The sequence below is a fragment of the Galeopterus variegatus genome, unplaced genomic scaffold, assembly GCF_000696425.1.
Source record: "Galeopterus variegatus unplaced genomic scaffold, G_variegatus-3.0.2 Scaffold373, whole genome shotgun sequence".
NCBI classification, from domain to species: Eukaryota; Metazoa; Chordata; class Mammalia; order Dermoptera; family Cynocephalidae; genus Galeopterus; species Galeopterus variegatus.
The window spans coordinates 635,756-656,856 of record NW_007726484.1 but is presented as its reverse complement, the minus strand read 5'-3'; the positions used below and the strand labels follow the sequence as shown (position 1 = coordinate 656,856).

At 38.8% G+C, this 21,101-nt stretch overlaps 1 protein-coding gene across 5 annotated transcripts in view; it reads left to right on the top strand.

Annotated features, from left to right (window-relative positions):
• The window catches only part of AMN1 (antagonist of mitotic exit network 1 homolog (S. cerevisiae)), a 64,541-nt gene that overhangs the window by 18,710 nt on the left and 24,730 nt on the right, over positions 1–21,101 (top strand). For all 5 annotated transcript variants that reach the window (XM_008568097.1, XM_008568096.1, XM_008568095.1 and 2 more), the window contains exons 2-3: positions 7,600–7,732; positions 18,020–18,164. In XM_008568097.1, the coding sequence (XP_008566319.1) occupies positions 7,616–7,732; positions 18,020–18,164 (262 nt within the window). In that variant the 5' untranslated portion in view covers positions 7,600–7,615. The remainder of the gene's footprint in view (positions 1–7,599; positions 7,733–18,019; positions 18,165–21,101) is intronic.

Genomic DNA, 21,101 nt, shown 5'->3' with positions numbered 1-21,101 from the left:
CGCACTGCTACAGTGCACCGCTTGGGAAGTGCGGCGGCGCTCCCGCCGAGGGTTCAGATCCCACGTGCAGACTGGCGGCTCACTGGCTGAGCGGGGAGCGGGGGCAGCGCCGAGGGTTGCGATCCCGTTGCCGGTCCCGGTCCGGTACAGGCGCGACACTGAGGGTTGCGATCCGTTGCCGGTCACGAAAAAAGACAAAAAGAAAAAATAAAAAAATAAAAAATAAAGAAGAAAATAATACTAGTTCTTCTCAAACTTCCAAAAAATGGAAGAGGAGGGAACATTTCCCAACTCATTTTATGAGGCCAGTATTATTCTGATACCAAGTAAGATTTATCCCAGGAATGCAAGGTTGGTTGACCATATGAAAATCAAGCAATATAATACACCATATTAATAAAGTAAGGACAAAAACCACATGATCATCTCAGTTGATGCAGAATGCAACATCCTTTCATGAGAGAAACTCAACAGGCTAGGAATTGAAAGGAACTCTCTCAGCCTGATAAAAGGCGCCTATGACTCCACAACTAACTTCATATTAATGGTAAAAGACTAAGATCAGAAACAAGACAATGATATCCCTCTTGCAACTTCTGTTTAACAATGTACTGGATGTTTTAGTTAGGACAGTTCAGCAAGAAAATAAAGTAAAAGATGTCCAGATTGGAAAGGAAGAAGTAAAACAATCTCTATTAGAAAATGGCATGATCTTGTATATAGAAGATCTAAGACACCCAAGAAAAAATATTACAACTAATAAATGACTTTAGTAAGGTTCCATGATATAAGATCAATATACAAAAATTAATTGCATTTCTGTACCTTAGCACTGAATGTGAAAAATAAAATTAAGAAAACAATTCCATTCACAATAGTATCAAAAAGAAAAAAAAATACTTAAGAATAAATTTTTAAAAGAAGTGAAAAACTTATACTTTGAAAATTATAAAACATTGTTGAAAAAATTAAAGGAGATTTAAATAAATGGAGAGACATTCCATGTTCCACGTTGGGAGACTTAATTTTTTAAGGCAGTGTATTAGTTTGCTAGGACTACCATAACAAAATACCATAGATTGGATGACTTCAACAACAGAAATTTATTTTCTCACAACTCTGGAGACTATAAGTCCAAGGAGAAGGTGTTAGGCAGCTTTGGTTTCTTCTGAGGCCTTTCTCTTTGACTGGTAAATGACTACTGTCTTACATTATCCTCACATGGTCTTTCCTCTATTTGTATACATCTATGGTGTCTCTCTGTGTCCAAATTTCCTCTTCTTATAAGGCGAGATTAGATTAGAGTCCATCCTAATGGCCTCATTTTAACTTAATTACATCTTTAAAGGCCCTGTCTCCAAATACAGCCATAATGAATAAGGCCATAATGTGAGGTACTGGGGGTTAAAGCTTCAACATCTGAATTTTGAGGGGACACAATTAAGCACGTAACAGATAGCAATAGCCTGTAAGTGGAGCTACAGATTTAGCATATCCAGTCAGAATCCCAGCTGGCTTTTTGCAGAAATTGACAAACTGATCCTAAAATTCATATGGAAATGCAGTAGATCTAGAATACCCAAACACCATCTTGAAAAAGAAGAACAAAGTTGGAGGACTTACATTTCTCTATTTCAAATCTTGCTACAAAGATAAAGTAATCAAGACAGAGTGGTACTCATATATAGACCAATGGAATAGAATTGGGAATTCAGAAACAAACCTTCACATTTATGATCATTGATTTTCAACAAGGATGCCAAACAATTCAATGTGGGAGATAATAGTCTTTTCAACAAATGGTTTTGGGATAACTGGATATCCACATGCAAAAGAATGAAGTTTGACCCCCACCTCACACCACATACAAAATTTAACTTAAAACTGAAAGTGGGCCTAAATGTAAGAGCTAAAACTATAAAAGTCTTGGAGGACAATGTAAGTGTAAATCTTTGTGACCTTGGATTTTGCAGTGGTTTCTTAAAGATGACACCAAAAGGATAAGAACCTAAAGAAAAAAAAATGGCATATTGGCTTATTAACAGTCAAAAATTACAAAGCATGTAAGGAAAAAAATAGCATTAAAGAGACTCAATAGCAAATAGGAGAATTTGGGTACTTTAGAAACTACAGATAATAGGGCCGGCCCGGTGGCGCAATGGATAGTGCGCCGCTTGGGAAGCGCGGTGGTGCTCCTGCCCAAGGGTTCGGATCCCACATACAGACCGGTTCCCGCTCACTGGCTGAGCGAGGCGCGGGAGCAGCGCCGAGGGTTGCGATCCCGTTGCCGGTCCCCGGTCCGGTACGGGGGCAACACTGAGGGTTGCGATCCGTTGCCGGACACGGAAAAAAAGACAAAAGACAAAAAAAAAAAAAAAAAGAAACTACAGATAATAGGGCCGGCCCGGTGGCGCAATGGATAGTGCGCCGCTTGGGGAGCGCGGTGGTGCTCCTGCCCAAGGGTTCGGATCCCACATACAGACCGGTTCCCGCTCACTGGCTGAGCGAGGCGCGGGAGCAGCGCCGAGGGTTGCGATCCCGTTGCCGGTCCCCGGTCCGGTACGGGGGCAACACTGAGGGTTGCGATCCGTTGCCGGACACGGAAAAAGACAAAAAAAAAAAAAAAAAAGAAACTACAGATAATAGAACAATTTGAAAGGTATTTTAAAATAAGTATGTCAGAGATGAGTAGAAACAAAGGAAGAAAGTTATCCTTGAGGGAATATGGATAAAATAACCCAGATTTTAAAAAATTATAAGGCCTAGGAAAGAAAACTATAGTCATTGAAATAACAGTCTAACCCTTGCATGTGTCATAATGGATGATAGACTGGACTTTGACAACATCTACCTACTTACCACTTCTCCCATCCCCCCATATTTACTCACAATTAGGTGGATCTGGGACCTTGTGGTAACCATTAAAGTCATTACTGCAGGTTGGCTGCTTGGAGTACTGTTGATAGTAGCCTTAATGAAATGCTATAAGAGACAAATTGAACACATTTGGTTGCAACCTCTGTTGGTCTCATAAATTAGAATAACTGACAGAGTGACATGGTTATGTCAGTATTTGAGTTCATCCAAGAATATGTTGGGGTCTATTGTTGGGAGAGGCAGTCTTCCATGGACCTGCACATTTTTGCTGGGTTTGTAAAAAATGCAAGACCCTGACTGCTTTTTACCTAGGCCATTTCTCAAGGTTGTGTGTATAGCAAGCAAAGTTGAGGGATGAAGTACTGTCTCCCTCTGAAGAAACAGCAGGCTTGCTTCAGATTCCTACAAAAGTGGCAAATCCTCCAAGTCCAGTGTTATTCTCCTGGTATCTTAATCAGTTCGGGCTGCTATAACAAAGTATCATAGAATTGGTGGGTTATAAAAAACAGAAATTTATTTCTCACAGTTCTAGAGGTTGGAAGTCCAAGATCAGGGTGCCAGCATGATTGGGTTCTAGTGAGGACTCTCTTCTGGGTTGCAGACTGACAGCTCCTCTTCGTGTCCTCACATGGTAGAAGTAGAGCTACAGAGTTCTCTAGAGTCACTTTTATAAGGGCAATAATCCCATTCATGAGGGCTCCATGCTCATGATTTAATTACCTTCCAAAGGCCCCACCTCCTAGCACTATCACATTGGAGGTTAGGATTTCAACATATGAATTTTGGGTGGGACACAAACATTCAGTCCAACAGCAAGCATCCATCTAGGCCCACCTACATTACTCCCATGGGACTCTGAGGAAATGGGGAACCAACACAAACTCTGGCTACTGCTTTTGTCATGAGTAGTAAAGTCCTTTCTCTCTGATCCGAGAATCTCAAGTCTTTTGTCAGCTTCCACGAAATGGTAATAGACTAACTTATGTGCTCCTAAGTAGGGTAAAGTCTAAGGCCATGCATAATTCTTGACATACAAAAATCAATTCCTGGTGGTTTTTAAGTCAAAAAATAAAAGGTAGAACAATTGGTCAATTTTTTTAGAGGAAAACAAAAGAATATCTTCATGACCTTCAGACAGGGAAGGAGTTTATAAACAGGACAAAAAAATCATTTGCTGTACAGAAAAACACTGATAAATTGGACTACATTAGAATGTACTTCTCTTCAGAGGATGTGATTAATAGAGTGAAAAGGCAATCCACAGAAAGGAATATATTTGCAACATGTGTAACAAACAGAAGGCTCACGTCCAGAATATAAAAGGAATTCCTACTGTCAGTTAATATAAACAGCCCAAAAGAAAAGTGAGCAAGATACAAGAGTAGATACTCGAGTAGATACTCCACGAAAGAGGATATCCAACTGGACAATTAAAAAAATGAAACTGTGACTGGTTAGCTCAGTTGGTTACAGCAGTGTTGGTAACACCAAAATCAGGGGTTCAGATCCCCATACTGGCAAACTGCCAAAAAAAAAGAAAAAGTGCTCAAATTAATTAATCAAGGATTGCAATTTAAAACCACATTTCATTGCTACTATACATTCACTTAAATGGCTAAAAATTTTAGAAATTAACAATGCCAGGTGTTTACAGGGATATGGACTACAGGAATGCTCATTCACTGCTGGTAGGATTGTAAATGGGTACAACCACTTTGGAAAACTGTTTGGCATTAAGTTAAACACATGCGTACCATATGAGCCAGCAATTCCACTCCTAGGTATATACTCAGTTGAAACGTGGCACACATGGACCAAAAGACATGTCCATGAATATTCATATTAATATTTTTCATAATAGTAAAAATTGCAAACAACCCAACTGTATATCAACAGTAGAACAGATAAGTCGTTCAAACAATGGAATATTATGCATTGATGAAAATGGACATGAGCAAACTGAAAATGGAAATGAACAAGCCATAGCTATCTGCAACAATACAGATGAATTTCACAAGCATAATGTTGAGCAAAAGAAACCAAAGAAAGATGATGGAGCAGCAATAAAACCAGTCTGAGGGGCTGGCTAGTTAGCTCATTGGTTAGAACACAGTGTTGCTAACACCAAGGTCAAGGTTTGTATCCCCATACCAGCCAGCTACTCAAAATAGAATAAAATAAAATAAAAACCAATCTGTATAGAATCTAAAGTAAAAACATTAATATGGATAAAGAGAGACATTACTTAATGATAAAAGGAATATTCCACAAGAAAATATGATTATGCATTTGTAACTAATAACATAGTGTTTTAGAAAGGAAAGTTGTCATAATTACAAGGACAATTGACAAATTCAGTCATGATAAGACGCTTAATATACTGATAGTCAACACTGTAACCCAAAAATATGTATAATCAATTATGTTTCAATTAAAAAAGCCAGGCCAGCACCTCAGCCACCAAACCAAAAAAAAAAAGAAAGAAAGAAATAATACTCTACTCTTACATTTTATAAATACAGAAAACAATACTATATATTATTCATGGATATATATATTAGTATTAAAAGTATAATAAAATTACAGACAGGAACCATTTTAGAAACTTCATGGTAGTAGTTGCCTCTGCAAAGGGAGATAAAGAGAATAAGTCCGAGTAGGTGTACAAAGGAGACTTTAATTTTATTTGAAATGTTTTATGTCTTAAGAGAGAGATCTGACACAAATGTGATAAAAGAGTAAAAAAATTCTAGGTCTGGAGTACATAGATTTATATTATCCTATTTTAATTTTCTGTATTTTTGAAATTTTTCGTTATAAAGAAATTAAAGGAAAACATGATTTCAAAATATGAATGTCATAAAATAAGAATACTACATATTTAGTAGAAAAGTAAGAATAGAAGAATTAAATAATACTATCAAACGTGTATACAAAATATATTTTGTACAGACACATATACCTACACAGATATATATATACACACATACGCAGAGTACATTACATCTGTTAAAGAGGTAATATACATTCTCTGATTATTTAGAACATATATAAAAGCAGTCATGTATTTGGCCAAAACAGCTCTTACAAATTTAAGTCAAATAATAACAATATTGGCCAACGATATGTATAGACAATTTACAGAAAAGCATGTCGATATAGCCAGCAAGTTCATGAAAAGATGTTAAATTTATTGATAATTAGAAAAATACAACATTTAAGAGTAGATCGATATGGAAAACATAGTGCTGAGTGAAAAACTAAACAAAGGATGTGAAGGAAAAGGAACCTCCACATACATATAAATATATGTGTTACAGACTTTCTGGAAAATAATGTGACAACATACGTTAACATATCCTAGAAACAGTGGTAATGCTCATCACTATGGGAATGACTAAATAAATCATCCACACTGTGAAGTATTATGTAGCTATTAAAGGAGAATTGAGTCTATATTTGATGTCTTCAAGGGATTTCATAAGATACTATTGAATGAAAGAAGGTGTAAAATAAATGTGCATACCGTGATATCATTTTAGGAAACAAAGATACACCCTCCCCACAAAACTTTAAATGTATGTGTATATGTATGTGTGTGTATGTGTAAACAAGCACAGATAAAAATAAGAAAGAATATTCTAGGTTATCATTGGGAACTAAACTAATAGAGGGGGGGAAGGATAGGAGAGGGAAAGTCATAGGCAACAAAAGAGGAAAAGGAAAAAAAATTGCACTGAAAAGATGATCACAAGTATATGATCACATTCATTCATGAATGTAAAATTTAGTATATGTATATGTAAAATTTAGTATATGTAAAATTTATGGTATCTGTAGATAGAAATTAAATAATATTTTTATTTATTTATTTGTTTAAAGTATGAGTTTCTCGGATGTTTGGAATTTTAGGCCACAAATGAGATATGTTGGTTCTGTGGGTCTTGGTTGTTGCCTGATCTGATAACTCAATACATATATTTGAATAATATTGGCACTAAGTTTGGTATCTCCATGATTTGTACTATTTGCAGAATCTTGGTGGTTATAGTTCTTTCTCTAGTGATTTCATTATCCACATAAGTTTTTTAAAAAATAAAACAAGTTTGCTGGATTAACAGATAAAATTTTTCAATTAGTGGGCCCAGTTTAATGTTTCTTTAGGAATATGTGACTGAAATCTTGGTGGTAACTGTGTCTTGGGAATTAGACTGATTTAAAAAAACATTCCTTTTGATCATTTTAAATGCTTTCTTTCTTTTTTCTTTTTTTTTTTTTTTGGTGGCTGGCTAGTATGGGGATCAGAACCCTTGACCTTGGTGTCATAGCACTGCTCAAAAAACATTCCTTTTGATCATTTTAAATGCTTTCTTTCTTTTTTCTTTTTTTTTTATTTTTTGGTGGCTGGCTAGTATGGGGATCAGAACCCTTGACCTTGGTGTCATAGCACTGCTCTAACCAACTGAGCTAACTGGCCAGCCCTCATTTAAAGTGTATTTTGATAAATGAGGTATGCTGAGAAGAAGTGTAGAGGAAGCGCATCTTGTCCATAAGTTAGCATAGACTAAGCTTTTGAAACTTACTGAGTTGAAATTGTAAATATTAATATAAAATGTACACATTGTTTTATGAAAGAGCTAAGTGCTAACAAACAGCATTAAGACAAGTGTTAGTAATCAGTACAGGCACCGTGTAATTTACTATATTGTATTTATATTTCAGATGTCTTTGGTGCTTCATGAAGAATATTTCCAGATATATCACAGACATTAAGCCTTTGCCTCCCAACATAAAAGATAGACTGATTAAAATAATGAGCATTCAGGGGCGGATAACAGATTCAAATATAAGTGAGGTAAGTGAATGTATACCTGTAAAGCAAGCATATTATATTTTACTACTTAGATATGGTTTCAGAGTTTTGGAGCAATGGTATATGGTAGAATTAGTAATCATTTTTAAATGCTATAAAGCATCAGGGTTGGGTGTTTTTTTTCCTCCTGATAACCAAAATGTCCATATTGCAATACTTTCTAAAAAGTCTTCTCACACCAGTCTCAGTTATTTCCCTTGCCTTCATGGTACCAGCACCCTTGATCTCCATGTTTTCAAAAAGTGTAAGACTTTTTGGTCAAGACTTACAATAATATGTTATAACATCAAGGTCAAGGGTTCAGATCCTCATACTGTCCAGCTGCCAAAAAAAAAGCAGAAAAGAAATATATGCTACACCATGATCCCAGTACACAAACTACACTTAGGTGTAACAATACTGTGTACAGTACACTTTGATATTTTATATTTCATTTTATTCTGTTTTCTCTTACTTCCTTTTTAAATGTGTTAATCATAATCAAATAAATTGATTTTTTAATCCACTCATGGACAAATACCAGCAGTTAAAAATCACTCTTCTAAACTAGTCCCTTCTTCTGGATACCTCACTCCTTTCTGCTGATTTATATTTACTCCCCTTCCCTACAACTAAGCTAACTTTCTTCAGGACACCTGTGCCTTTCATTGGCTTTTCCGTAAGGCAGTAAGTATAGCAAATCCATCCAACCTGAATTAAAATTCCAGCTTTGCCACTTTTTCTGGCATGGAGCCTCAGTTCTTTGAACTATAAAATGGGAGGTAAAAGTAATTACGAGCAGGGGTTTTATGAGGACTATTTCCAAGTGGCTAATACATGGCTTTGGAAAATCATGTGAGCTTGAAATTGAGAGAACAGCTGAGCCAGTTCTCTGAGCAAAGAACAGATGAGAAATTGAGCTAATGGAAGGGAGGTGGCCCAGTGTTGAGAGACTATTGTTAGAAGCAGTGGGAGGTGGTTTTCTTTCTTAATTGAAAGAGAGGGTTCATACATTTTTGTTATTTTTTGTTTTGGGTTTTTTTGGTGGCTGACAAGTACAGGGATTAACCCATGGTGTTATCAGCACCATGCTCTAACCCACTGAGCTAACCGGCCAGCTCCATACTTTTTACATTTACTAAATAGTTTATTAATTTTGTGAAAGTCAAGTTGTGTGAAAACTATCCTTTTGTTCTACTCTTTTAGTGTGTCAAAACATAATTCTAAAAATGTTAAAAGCATAATTCTCACACAAATAAAAAGCATGTGCCAAAGTTTTAAATAATTGATTAATAAAAGAACCAGCAGGAATACAAAACTAGTTCAAAAGAATATTTGAGAAACTGATATCTACACACACAGAGACACAACACACACAGACAAATGAAGCTGGAATAAGTTTACTAAATTAGATACAAAATTGTATAATGTATTGGAAAATAAAACTAACCTTCAAGGCTCTCTTTTCTACTGAACAGAAATCTTTGCACCTCTACAGAAAAAAAAGCATTTACATTTAATCAGTTTTCTTTCTCTCTCTCTCTCTCTCTCTCTCTCTCTCTCTCTCTCTCTCGAGAAAGAAAACTGATTAAATGTAAATGCTTTTTTTTCTGTAGAGGTGCAAAGATTTCTGTTCAGTAGAAAAGAGAGCCTTGAAGGTTAGTTTTATTTTCCAATACATTATACAATTTTGTATCTAATTTAGTAAACTTATTCCAGCTTCATTTGTCTGTGTGTGTTGTGTCTCTGTGTGTGTAGATATCAGTTTCTCAAATATTCTTTTGAACTAGTTTTGTATTCCTGCTGGTTCTTTTGAGAGAGAGAGAGAGAGAGAGAGAGAGAGAGAGAGAGAGAGAAAGAAAACTGATTAAATGTAAATGCTAACAATAGTCTCAATTTAAAGTTATTTTATTTATTGAATCAAAATTGATTATACATATTTTGGGGGTTCAACATTGAGATATGTTGATCAAATCAATATTACTAGCATATATGTTGTTACAAATTGTAATTATTCTTTATGCCCCTTGTCCAATCTCTCCCATCCCCCTCTCCCACCCCCCTCCCCCCTCTAATTACCCTAGATTTCTTCTCTCCTTATGATAGAATAATGGTTACTCTGTTGATTTGTTGCCTAGATGATCTGTCCAATGCTAAGAGGTGTGATCAGGTCCCCCAGTATTATCATAGAGCAGATGCTTCTTCTGTCACTCTGAAATGGGCTTTGTGGAGAGAGACATCTCTCTCTTCTTTATCTCTGCTGGTGACTCTCCTTGTGTGAACACACTGTAGTGGTTGGTGGGCCATCTGCGTGGTGGTTGTGGTATCTAGCCCCTTTCACAGCAGCCATGGTTATTGTGGTGGCTGTGGTGGGCCACCCACATGGAGGTGATGTTTTTGGCATGCTCCTTAGCACTAGCGGTGTGCCTGGTTGTGGGGTGTATCTGGTCCCCTTCTTCATGCCCCAGGTCCCCAGGTCCCCAGGTGGGCCCTGAGGTGCTGGTGCGGTGTGCCTAGTTATAGGAGGGGGTTCCGGTCCCCTTCTCCATGCCCCAGGTCACTGGGTGGGCCCCAAGGCACTGATGTGGTGTGACTGATTATGGGGTGGGGGTCTGGTCCTCTTCTCCATGTCCTGGGCCCGCAGGTGGGGACCCAAGGCAATGGTGGTGTGTGCCTGAATGTGGAAGTGGGGTCTGGTCACCTTCTCAGTGCCTTGGGACTCCAGGTGGGCCCTGAGGCGCTGGCATGGTGTGCCTGGTTGTGGGAGAGGGATCCAGTCCCCTTCTCCATGCCTCGGGTCCCTGGGTAGGCCCTGAGGCACTGACATGGTGTGCCTGGATGTGGGAGTGGGGTCTGGTCCCTCGCTCCAAGCCTCCAGTTCCCAGGCAGACCCCAAGGTGCTAGTGGTGTGCCTGGGCTGGAATTAAGTTTTTGTCCTTTGCTTACTTCTAAAACGGGGGAACTTCCTGTGGAAAACCAGTACTTGTGCTGTGTTGAGGTAAATTGCTGCTTTGCTGCTATTTCCCTAGGGAAAGCTTTTTGTGCAGCTCAGGGTTTAATGGTTGACCTTATAGGTACTTCTGGCTCTCCAGAGACCTGGTGGATCTGTGTTGTGTAGAAACTCTGTTCTGGGCCTGAGTTTTTTCATCAAACTGCACCCCGTGCAATTCTGCATTCCTGACCAGTCTCCTCTAAGTGGTCCTGCCCTGATTGGGGGGTGGATCAGCTGTCCTTGCTGTGTCCCAGTGTTCTCCCAGTGGGCCCATGCTCCAAACACTTCCCATGGGATGGGCCTTGCACTGTTCCCTTGCTATGACTCACCGGCCTCTGAATGGCTCCCTTTTTTCAGTTGTTCTGGCTTCTCGCCCTTGCATGCGCCCTCTTCTCCCCTGCTGCCTCCAAGCAACTCCATCCAAAGGGCACAGCTGCAGCTTCTGATGGCTCCTGCTCCATGCGCTCAGCAGTTCCAGCCTGGAAGCAGCCATGGCACAAAATGCTCAAAGCAGTTTTTTATTTCTCTCATTGTGGTTTCTCCTGCCTTCATGCACTCCATAGGTCTCTCGTCCTCTTCCCCTGAGCTCCAGTGGCCCCAGCTTGGCTGATGTTACATTTTTTATAGTTGTAAATTGGTTGATTTGTGGGAGAGAGTGATGCTGGGGATGGTCTAGTCCACCATCTTGACCAGAGCTCTTAATCAGTTTTCTACAAGTTAACACCTCACTTTACAGAACTGTAAAATAATTAGGATCTCTGCTTCAATTAATAGTAAATAGGAGATCAAATTTGACCATTAGGTGGTCTTATGGGTTGAATTGTGTCCCCCATCCAAAAATATGTCCAAGTTCTAACTTCTGGTATGTTAGAATGTGATCTTATTTTGAAATAGGGTCACTGTAGATGTAATTAGTTAAGATGAGGTATTAGTGGAGTAGTGTGGGCCCCTAGTCCAATATGAGTGGTGTCCTTATTAAAAGATGGCCATGAGAAGACTGAGATACTGGGAGAACACCATATGAAGGTGGAGGCAAGTCTGGAGTGATACATCTACAAGTCAAGAAATGCCAGGAATTGCTGGTTATTACCAGAAGCTGAGAAAGAGGCATGGAACAGATGAGCCCTCAGAAGGAAACTACCCTGCCAAAACACCTTGGTTTCAGACTTCTACCCTCCACAACTGTGAGAGAATAAATTTCTGTTGTTTTAAGCCACTCATTTAGTGGTACCTTGCTATGGCAGCCCTAGCAGGCTTCTTAGACAGTGCTCTAGTGTGATACTTGCTGTAGATTGAATGCCCTGCCCCCAAACTCATTGAAGCTTAATCCCCACTGTAACTTTGAGGATGGTAAATCCTATGATGGTAATTGAAAGGTGGGGCCTTGAAGAGATGATTATATTGTGAGGACTATCTCCTAGTGAATGGATTAATAATGGTCATGGGCATGATTATGAGGGCTTTAAAAGGAAAGCACATGAAAGTCTCTCTCTCTGTGTGCTCCACCATGCTGCCATGTGAGATTCCTGGGTCACACCACCAGGGCCTTCATCAAATGTGTTCCCTGGACTTTGGACTTCCCAGTCTCTGAAACTGTAAGCAATGAGTATTGTTTCTTTATAAAATTACCCAGTTCCAGGTATTGTGTTATAAGCAACAGAAATGGACTAATGTAGAAAATTGGTACTAGAGAACTAGGGTGTTTCTTATAACAAATACTTGAAAATGTGGAAGCAGCCTTGGAATTGGGTGTTGGGAAAAGGCTGGAAGAATTTGAAGGAAGAGTCTAGGAAAAGCCTAGATGCTGGTGAGGAAAGTTCGGATCATCTTAGAGAATAGTTAAGTGGTGGCAACCACAATGCTGATATAAGTATGGACAGTAAAGGCAATTCTAAGGAGGTTTCAGATAGAAATAAGAAGTTTATTGGAATTTGGGGCAAAGATCACCCTTGCTATGAACTTGCAAAGAACTTGTCTGCATTTTGTTCATGCCCAAAAGTTTTGTGGAAAGTGGATCTTTAGGTGCTGACCCAGGATATTTGGCAGAAGAAATTTCTAAGCAGCAGAGCATTAAGGAAGTTATGTGGCTTCTTGCAACAGCCTGTGCTGAGTTATGGCAGAAAAGTCATGACATAAAGCCAGAATTGGTAAGTTGAAAGAAAGCAGAGGGCAAAAAATTGGAAAACTTTCAGCCTGGCCATGAAAGCAAGGGCGCAGCCCAGAGACCGTTTGCTAAAGAGATTGGTACAGAAGAAAGGTATTATCAAGAGAAGGGAAAAAAGACCTTGAAGGCATTTCAGAAATCTTTGAAGCTGCCTCTTCCATTACAGGCCCAGAGGCCTAGGGAAACAGAATGGTCTTGGGGAACAGGACTGAGGCACCCTCCACGGGCTCACTGCCTAGGGCCACTTGGAGAAGCTGTTTCCAGTACAAGCACCCTAGTTGCTTTGGCTGCTTCAGCTATTGCTAAATTGGCCCTGGTGTAGCTGGACCAGTAGCTTCAGAAGATACAAGCCAGAAGCCTTGGCAGCATTCAGGTGGTGTTAGGTCTGCAGGTTCACAGAATGCCAGAGCTGATGAAGGCTTGGGAAACTCTACTCTGATTTCAAAGGATATATGGAAAGCCTAGAGGCCCGGGAAGAGATCTGTCACAGGGGTAGAGTCACCACAGACAGCCTATGGTAGAGCAATGGCAAGAGGAAATAAGGTCACAGCTGCAGCAGAAAACACCCACGAGCACCATGCCTAGTATAGCCATGAGAGTGGGACCACAATAGAGACCCCAGATCTGCAGAGCTACCAGCATGCAAAGCTAGCCTGGGAGACCCAACCCCTGCATCAGCACGCAGAGAAAATTGAACATGGAGTCAAGTTACATGATTTGCCAGCTTTGAGATTTAATGCCTGCCCTGCTGGGTTTCAGACTTGTTTAGGACCTATTACCCCTTTCTTCTGGCCTATTTCTCCCTTTGGATGAGAATATGTACCCTATGCTTGTCCCATCATTGTATCGTGGAATTAGATAACTTGTTTTGATTTCACTGATGGGTCTTTGACACTTTGGACTTTTGAACTGAAACAAGTTAAGGCTTTTGGATGAAATGAATGTATTTGTATGTGAAAAGGAGATGAGTTTTGCGGGGTTCAGGGGCAGAATGCTGTAAATTGAATGCTCCCTCCAAACTCACTGAAGCTTAATCCCCACTGCAACTGTTGAGGGTGGGAAATCCTATTACGGTTATTGAAAGGTGGGGCCTTGAAGAGGTGATTAGATTGTGAGGACAATGCCCTAGTGAATGGATTAATAATGGTGGTCATGGGCATGGTTCGGGGCTTTAAAAGGAGAGCATGTGAGAATATCTCTCTCTGCTCTGCCATTCTGCCATGTGAGATCTCCGCATCACTGTCACCACCACCAAGGCCTTCACCAAATGTGTTCCCTGGACTCTGTACTTCCCAGCCTCTGAAACTGTAAGCAATAAATATTTTTCTTTATAAATTACCCAGTTCTGGGTATTTTATTTAAGCAACAAAAATGGACTAATGCAATATTAAAGGTAGTGTCTTGAAACTAGACCCTATAAACAAGAAATTTTAAAAAACAAAAGAACTAGATCCCTACCTTTCACCATACAAAAAAGTCAACTCGAAATAGATCAAAGACCTAAATTTAAGACCCAAAACTATGAAACTCCTAGATGAAAACATAGGGGAAACGCTACACGAAATGGGAGTGGGCAGCACTTTTTGAGCAAGACTACAAAGGCACAGGCAACAGAAGCAAAAACACATAAATGAGACTACCTCAAACTAAAAAGCTTCTGCACAGCAAGGGACACTGTCAACAAAGTGAAGAGACAACTTACAGAATGGGAGAAAGTGTTTTCTAACCACATATCAGACAAGGGGCTAATATCCAGAATATGTAAGGAACTTAAATAACTCAACAGCAAAAAATAAATAAATAAATAACTCAATTAATTTTTAGTAAATGTGCAAACATAGAGTGCAGCCTTATAACACCAAGGGCACAGGTTTGGATCCCTGTGCTGACCAGCTGCCAAAAAAAAAATGGGCAAAGGACCTGAACAGACATTTTTCAAAAGAAGATATACAAATGGCCAACAGGCACATGAAAAAATACTCAACATCACTAATCATCAGGGAAATGGAAATTAAAACCACAGAGAGATATCATCTCACTCTGGTTAGAATGGCTATTATTAACAAGATTAGAAATAGCAAATGCTGGTGAGGATGCAGAGAAAAAGGAACTCTCCTATATTGCTCGTGGGGGTATAAATTGGTACAGCCATTGTGGAAAACAGTATGGAGATTCCTCAGAGAGCTAAAAATAGATCTACTCTACAACCCAGCTATCTCACTACTGGATATAAACTCAAAGGAAATCAATATGTCAAAAAGACACCTGCACTCCCATGTTCATCACAACATTATTCACAGTGGCCAAGAGATGGAATCAACCTAAATGTCCATCAGTGTATGAATGGATAAAAAAAGCCATGGTAAATATACACAATGGAATACTATTCAGCTTATAAAAAGAAATGATATTTTATCATTTACAGCAACACAGATGGAACTACAAACTATCATGTTAAGTAAGTGAGGCACAAAAAGACAAGTACCACATGATCTCACTCATATGTGGAATCTAAAAAAAAAGTGGTTCTCAGGGCCGGCCCGGTGGCGCACTGCTACAGTGCGCCGCTTGGGAGCGCGACGGCACTCCCGCCGAGGGTTCGGATCCCACATACAGACCGGCCGCTCACTGGCTGAGCGAGGTGCGGGCGCAACACCGAGGGTTGCGATCCCGTTGCCGGTCCCAGTCCGGTACAGGTGTGACACTGAGGGTTGCGGTCCAGTGCCGGTCACAAAAAAAGACAAAAAGGAAAAATAAATAAATAAATAAATAAAATTTTTAAAAAGTGGTTCTCATAGAAGTAGAGAGTAGAATAATGGTTACAGGGTTGGGGTCACGAAAAAAGACAAAAAGGAAAAATAAATAAATAAATAAATAAAAATTTTTAAAAAGTGGTTCTCATAGAAGTAGAGAGTAGAATAATGGTTACAGGGTTGGGGGGCAGTTAGCATGTGGTGCTGATAACACCAAGGTCAAGGGTTCAGGCCCCTTTAACTGGCCCGCCACCAAATAAATAAATAAATAAATAATAAACATGACACCAAAGTTAGAAACCAAGAAGAAAAGAAAAAATAATTGCAATATGTGTGAAAATTTATATTTTTAAAAATCTTGACAACATAAAGAATCCCTACAAACCAATAAGAAAACACAAAACAACCAAATAAGAAACAGAAGAATTAGGAAATACTCAAAGGAAAAAAATAGAGATCACTAATAACATAAAAGGCTATCTAACTCACTAGTAATCAAAGTGACAATTTGCCTTTCAGTTTGACAGAGACTTAAAAAATATAATACCCAGTGTTGGCAGTAGTGTGGGGAAACTGTAACTTCTATCCCCTGTTATTGAGAGTGTAAATTGATTTTTAAAAAACCTTTTAGGAGAACAGTTTGGCATTAACTATTAAAAGTCTTAAAAATACCATTGACTCAATAATTTTAATTGTATAAATCTCAGGAAAAAAATAGAAAAGCACACAGGTATGTTCATCATAATATTGTTTATAATAATAAAAATAGTTAAATTATGTATAGCCTATATTATAAGCGAGATACCTTTCTTTCTCACCACATCTTATCCCTGTTTTAATAATGAGGATGGTCAAGCACAGAGAAAACAGAGCTTAATCACAATCACAGGGTTCAAACTCAGGCTGTCTGCCTCCAAAGGAGGCACTCTTAATCACTGTACCATATTGCCTCACTAAATCAACCTTGAATGTTCAGCTTAAGTGTTGGCCAGTGTAGGATGCTTTTAATAAGTTGTGGTACCTGAATAAAATGGAATAGTATGCAATCATAGTTGATTGATTTTGTAAAACATGCTCATCTTATAAATGAGCCAATCCTATTTTTCTTCAAAGGGATTTTTTTTTAACTCAAAAACCATCAAAACTAATATAATTTTACCTCTGGGTACTGATATTATGGATAATTTTAGTTACAGTGGTTGAAAGCATAGTCTTTGGTACAATTTTTTTTTTTTTTCCTTTTTGTCTTTTTTCGTGTCCGGCAACGGGATCGCAACCCTCGGTGCTGCACCTGCACCTCACTCAGCCAGTGAGCGGGAACCGGTCTGTATGTGGGATCCGAACCCTCGGCGGGAGCGCCGCCGCGCTCCCAAGCGGCGCACTGTAGCAGTGCGCCACCGGGCCGGCGAAAGCATAGTCTTTGGAATTAGAAGGACCTGGGTTCCAATCCCAGCTCTGCTCCTTTTTTGGCTGTGTTCTTTATGTTGGCTACTTAAGGTCTTGGGGCCTCAATTCCTTCATTTATAAAATGGCAATGACCAATCCCTCAGTGTGTATGTGTGTGTGTGTGTGTGTGTGTGTGTGTGAGAGAGAGAGAGAGAGATTGAGAGAATATTTAATAACATAATGTATATAACACTTAGTACCCTTCCTGGTAAGCACCCAATGAATAGAGCCGGTTATTCTTATCATTTATTATAATTTTGCTATATTGTCTGAATGTTTCACGATAATAATCCATAGCTTTTATATTCAGAAAAGTGTGGCTCTGGGGCTGGCGAGTTAGCTCAACTGGTTGGAGCATGGTCTCATAACACCAAGATCAAGGGTTCAGATCACCTTACCAACCAGTTGCCAAAAAAAGAGAAAAGTAAAGCCCTTTCTATTTGGGAAAAAACATAAAGTAAAAGAAAGGAGGGAAGGGAGCTCCAGGAAGGGAGTTCAGAATTCTTAGAAATTGATATTATTTGTTGCCTTTAAGAAAACACTCAATAACACTGGGTTTGTTTGTTCTACCTCCCAAAAATAATGATGAAGAAGGTAAATGTTCTAGATAAGCAATACTAGCAACCTGTGAGCATTTGATATATAAGCAATTAAAGACTCATACCTGCTGGGTAAAGAGGCACAGGGGTACAGTCTCTAATGAAAGTCAGGGACTATCACCTTGGTTACGCTTCTCAGGTCTAGGGGTTCTTGTACTGGTCCTTACATCTCAATAGTGCTTCATGTCCCAATAAGGGCTTTGGGCACACTTGGAAGTAGACTTGTTTTTTTCCTGCTTTATGTCTGTTTGTTATGATCACCAAACCACTGAATATGGAATAAATATTTATATTTATAGAAAAACTTAATTTTTTGAAATCATGTATTTGTTACAGATTTTACATCCTGAAGTTCAAACTGTAGATCTACGGAGCTGTGATATCTCAGATACTGCTCTCCTGCACCTGTGTAACTGCAGAAAACTGAAGAAATTAAATTTAAATTCCTCAAAAGGAAACAGAGTTTCTGTAACTTCAGAAGGTATGTTTATTAATATTGAATAAATTGGTAGATTACTATTCACCATTTGGATCAAAGAAGAGGAAAATATATCAAAAGAGAGTATAAAGATGTCAAAGAAATAGGAATTACATTTATCAGTAAAAATATTCAGGATAAGAAACATAATCCAAGTTAGAATTCTTGCTTATAACCAGTGCTAAAAGTTAAGAAATACATTGGGTATGTCACTACCTTGTATTTTAAACATACTTAAAATAAGCATGGATGCATACTTCTTTTATATTTTAAATATTTTGCCTGGTATAGTGGAACAAGAAATGACCAATTCATATATTGTTAAGGCTTTTTTGATGCAGTATTATAACAGAATTAATCATTAGACTAAATTTACCAGGTACTCTCCTCTGAGTCATAAACATAGTTTTTTATGGCCAAACTCCATTTTTTAGTGTCAGTATTACATGAATTAGGGGATTTTTACCTTTTTGTCTTTCAATATAGACCATTTTTTTCCAATATAAAATTTGTACCTTTTTATTTTCAATATAGGAAAGAGAGACTTATTTGGCCAAGTAGGTTTCTAGAAATTTTTGTGGGTAGTTGGCTATATTTTGCAGTTATCTTGGTTAGCAAGTTAGGATAGTCATAATATTTCAAACAAGCATAAGTTTTTAAATGTAAACATAAATAATAACTCACTAAAAAGAACTCCGAAAAAATACATTTCTCTACACAGTACTTCTGACAGAAAATGTGTGGGTTTTTTCCCACATCAAGCAATTCTCCAACCTTCTGGACACCAGCTAGATGTCCAACAACTTAATTCAATTCTGACACTATCTACCTGGAGGTAGCATCAGATTGCACAAGTTAAGGGTTCAGTCTTGTAACCAAGCCAAAGAAATCTTACTGAGTTTGGTTGCTCATGGTGCCAAGAGCCAGTCAGAGAAATAAAAATAGTGCCTGGAAGAAGGATTTTATTTACAGCTGGCCGGGAGAACTGGTGGACAGAGCAACAATGTCAGCCCACCTCCACAATGACTAAAGTTTTGGTTTTTAAAGGGAAGAAAGGAATGCAGGTCATGCAGGAAAGTAGTGAAGGGGGGGGGAGCAGTGAAGGGAAGGGTAGTGCAGGGAGGTAGTGAAGGGAGGGTTTGCAGGTGACTTAAGTCAGAAGTCAGGATTTCATGATAAACAGAGTTCCTTGATGTCATGGGGTCTGTGGTGGTGGTCCGGTGAGCCTCAAGTCTCTGATGTTATCTCAAAGCTGGAGTTGTTTCCTGGGGGGAAAACTCAAAGACAAAATGACTTTAGCCAAGCATCAGTGGAACTTTGAAGTATCTGACTCAGACTCTTTACTAATGTGCATGCCTAACACAATCTTCTCTAAGCAAGAGTGTAGGTTAATAATCAACTTGGTCTTTCTTTGGAATGCCTTTGTTCAAAAAGGTTGATTAGGAAAGTGGGAGAACAGGAGGGAGACTCAGTTCTGATTTATAACCCTTAAGCATATAGAAGCTATGTAAGTGGGTACATGGACAAAGAGTAAACTTTTAAGAGAAATCCTTATGGGGGCTCAGTTTCAGTATCACAAGAAGTCCCACTTCAGATACCAATCGCAAGTCCAGGCATCTGGTACTTATGATTGACCAGCTGTAAATCAGGAGTTTCCATGACCTTGTTTTGAGTAATCTGGCACAACGGCTCACGGAACTCAGGGAGATAATTTACTTACATTTACTGGTTTATTATACGTAAAGGATACAGATGAACAGCCACATGAATAGTACATAGGATAAGGTCTGGAAGGGTCCCAAGCTCAGGAGCTTCTGTCCCCATGGAGTTGGGGTGCACCGCCTTCCCAGCCTGTGGATGCATTTACCAACCTGGAAGCTCATCAAATCTCCTTGTTCAGCAGACAATGTGGACCAATGGAACAGAATAGAGAACCCAGAAATCAGCCCACAAACTTAGCCAAGTGATCTTTGACAAAGGCACCAAGAAAATACATTGGGGAAAAGACTGCCTCTTCAATAAATGGTGCTGGGAAAACTGGACATCCATATGTAGAAGAATGAAACTAGACCCATACCTCTCATAATATATACCAAAATCAACTCAAAATGGATAAAGACTTAAATATTAAGACCTGAAACTATAAAACTCCTAAAAGAAAACATAGGAAAAACACTTCAGGAAGTAGGACTGGGCAAAGACTTTATGAATAAGACCCCAAAAGCACAGGCAACAAAAGAAAAAAAATAAACAAATGGGATTCTATCAAACTAAAAAGCTTCTGTATAGCAAAGAAACAAGTGAAAAGACAAGCTACAGAATGGGAGAAAATATCTGCAAACTATGTATCCGATAAGAGATTATTATCCACAGTATACAAGGAACTCAAACAGCTTAACAGTAAAAAAAAAAAGTAATCCTATTAAAAAATGTGCAAAGCAGCTGAGTATATATTTCTCAAAGGAAGATACACAAATGGCCAACAACCAGATGAAAAAATGTTCAATATCACTAGGCATCAAGGAAATACACATCAAAACCACACTTAGATATCATCTCACCCCAGTTAGACTGGCTATTATCAAAAAGAGAAAATAACCAATGCTGACAAGGATGCAGAGAAAGGGAAAGCCTCCTACACCATTGGTGGGACTGTAAATCGGTGTGGCCATTGTGGAAAACACTATGGCATTTCCTCAAACTACAATCCAGCAATACAATCCAGCAATCCCACTGCTGGGTATATACCCAAAGGAATGGAAATCATCATGTTGAAGGGATACCTGCACTCCCATGTCTATTGCAGCTCTATTTACAGTAGCCAAGAATTGGAACCAACCTAAATGTCCATCGACAGATGACTGGATAAGGAAAATGTGGTATCTATACATCATGGAATACTACTGTGCCATAAAAAAGATTGAAATTCTGTCATTTGCA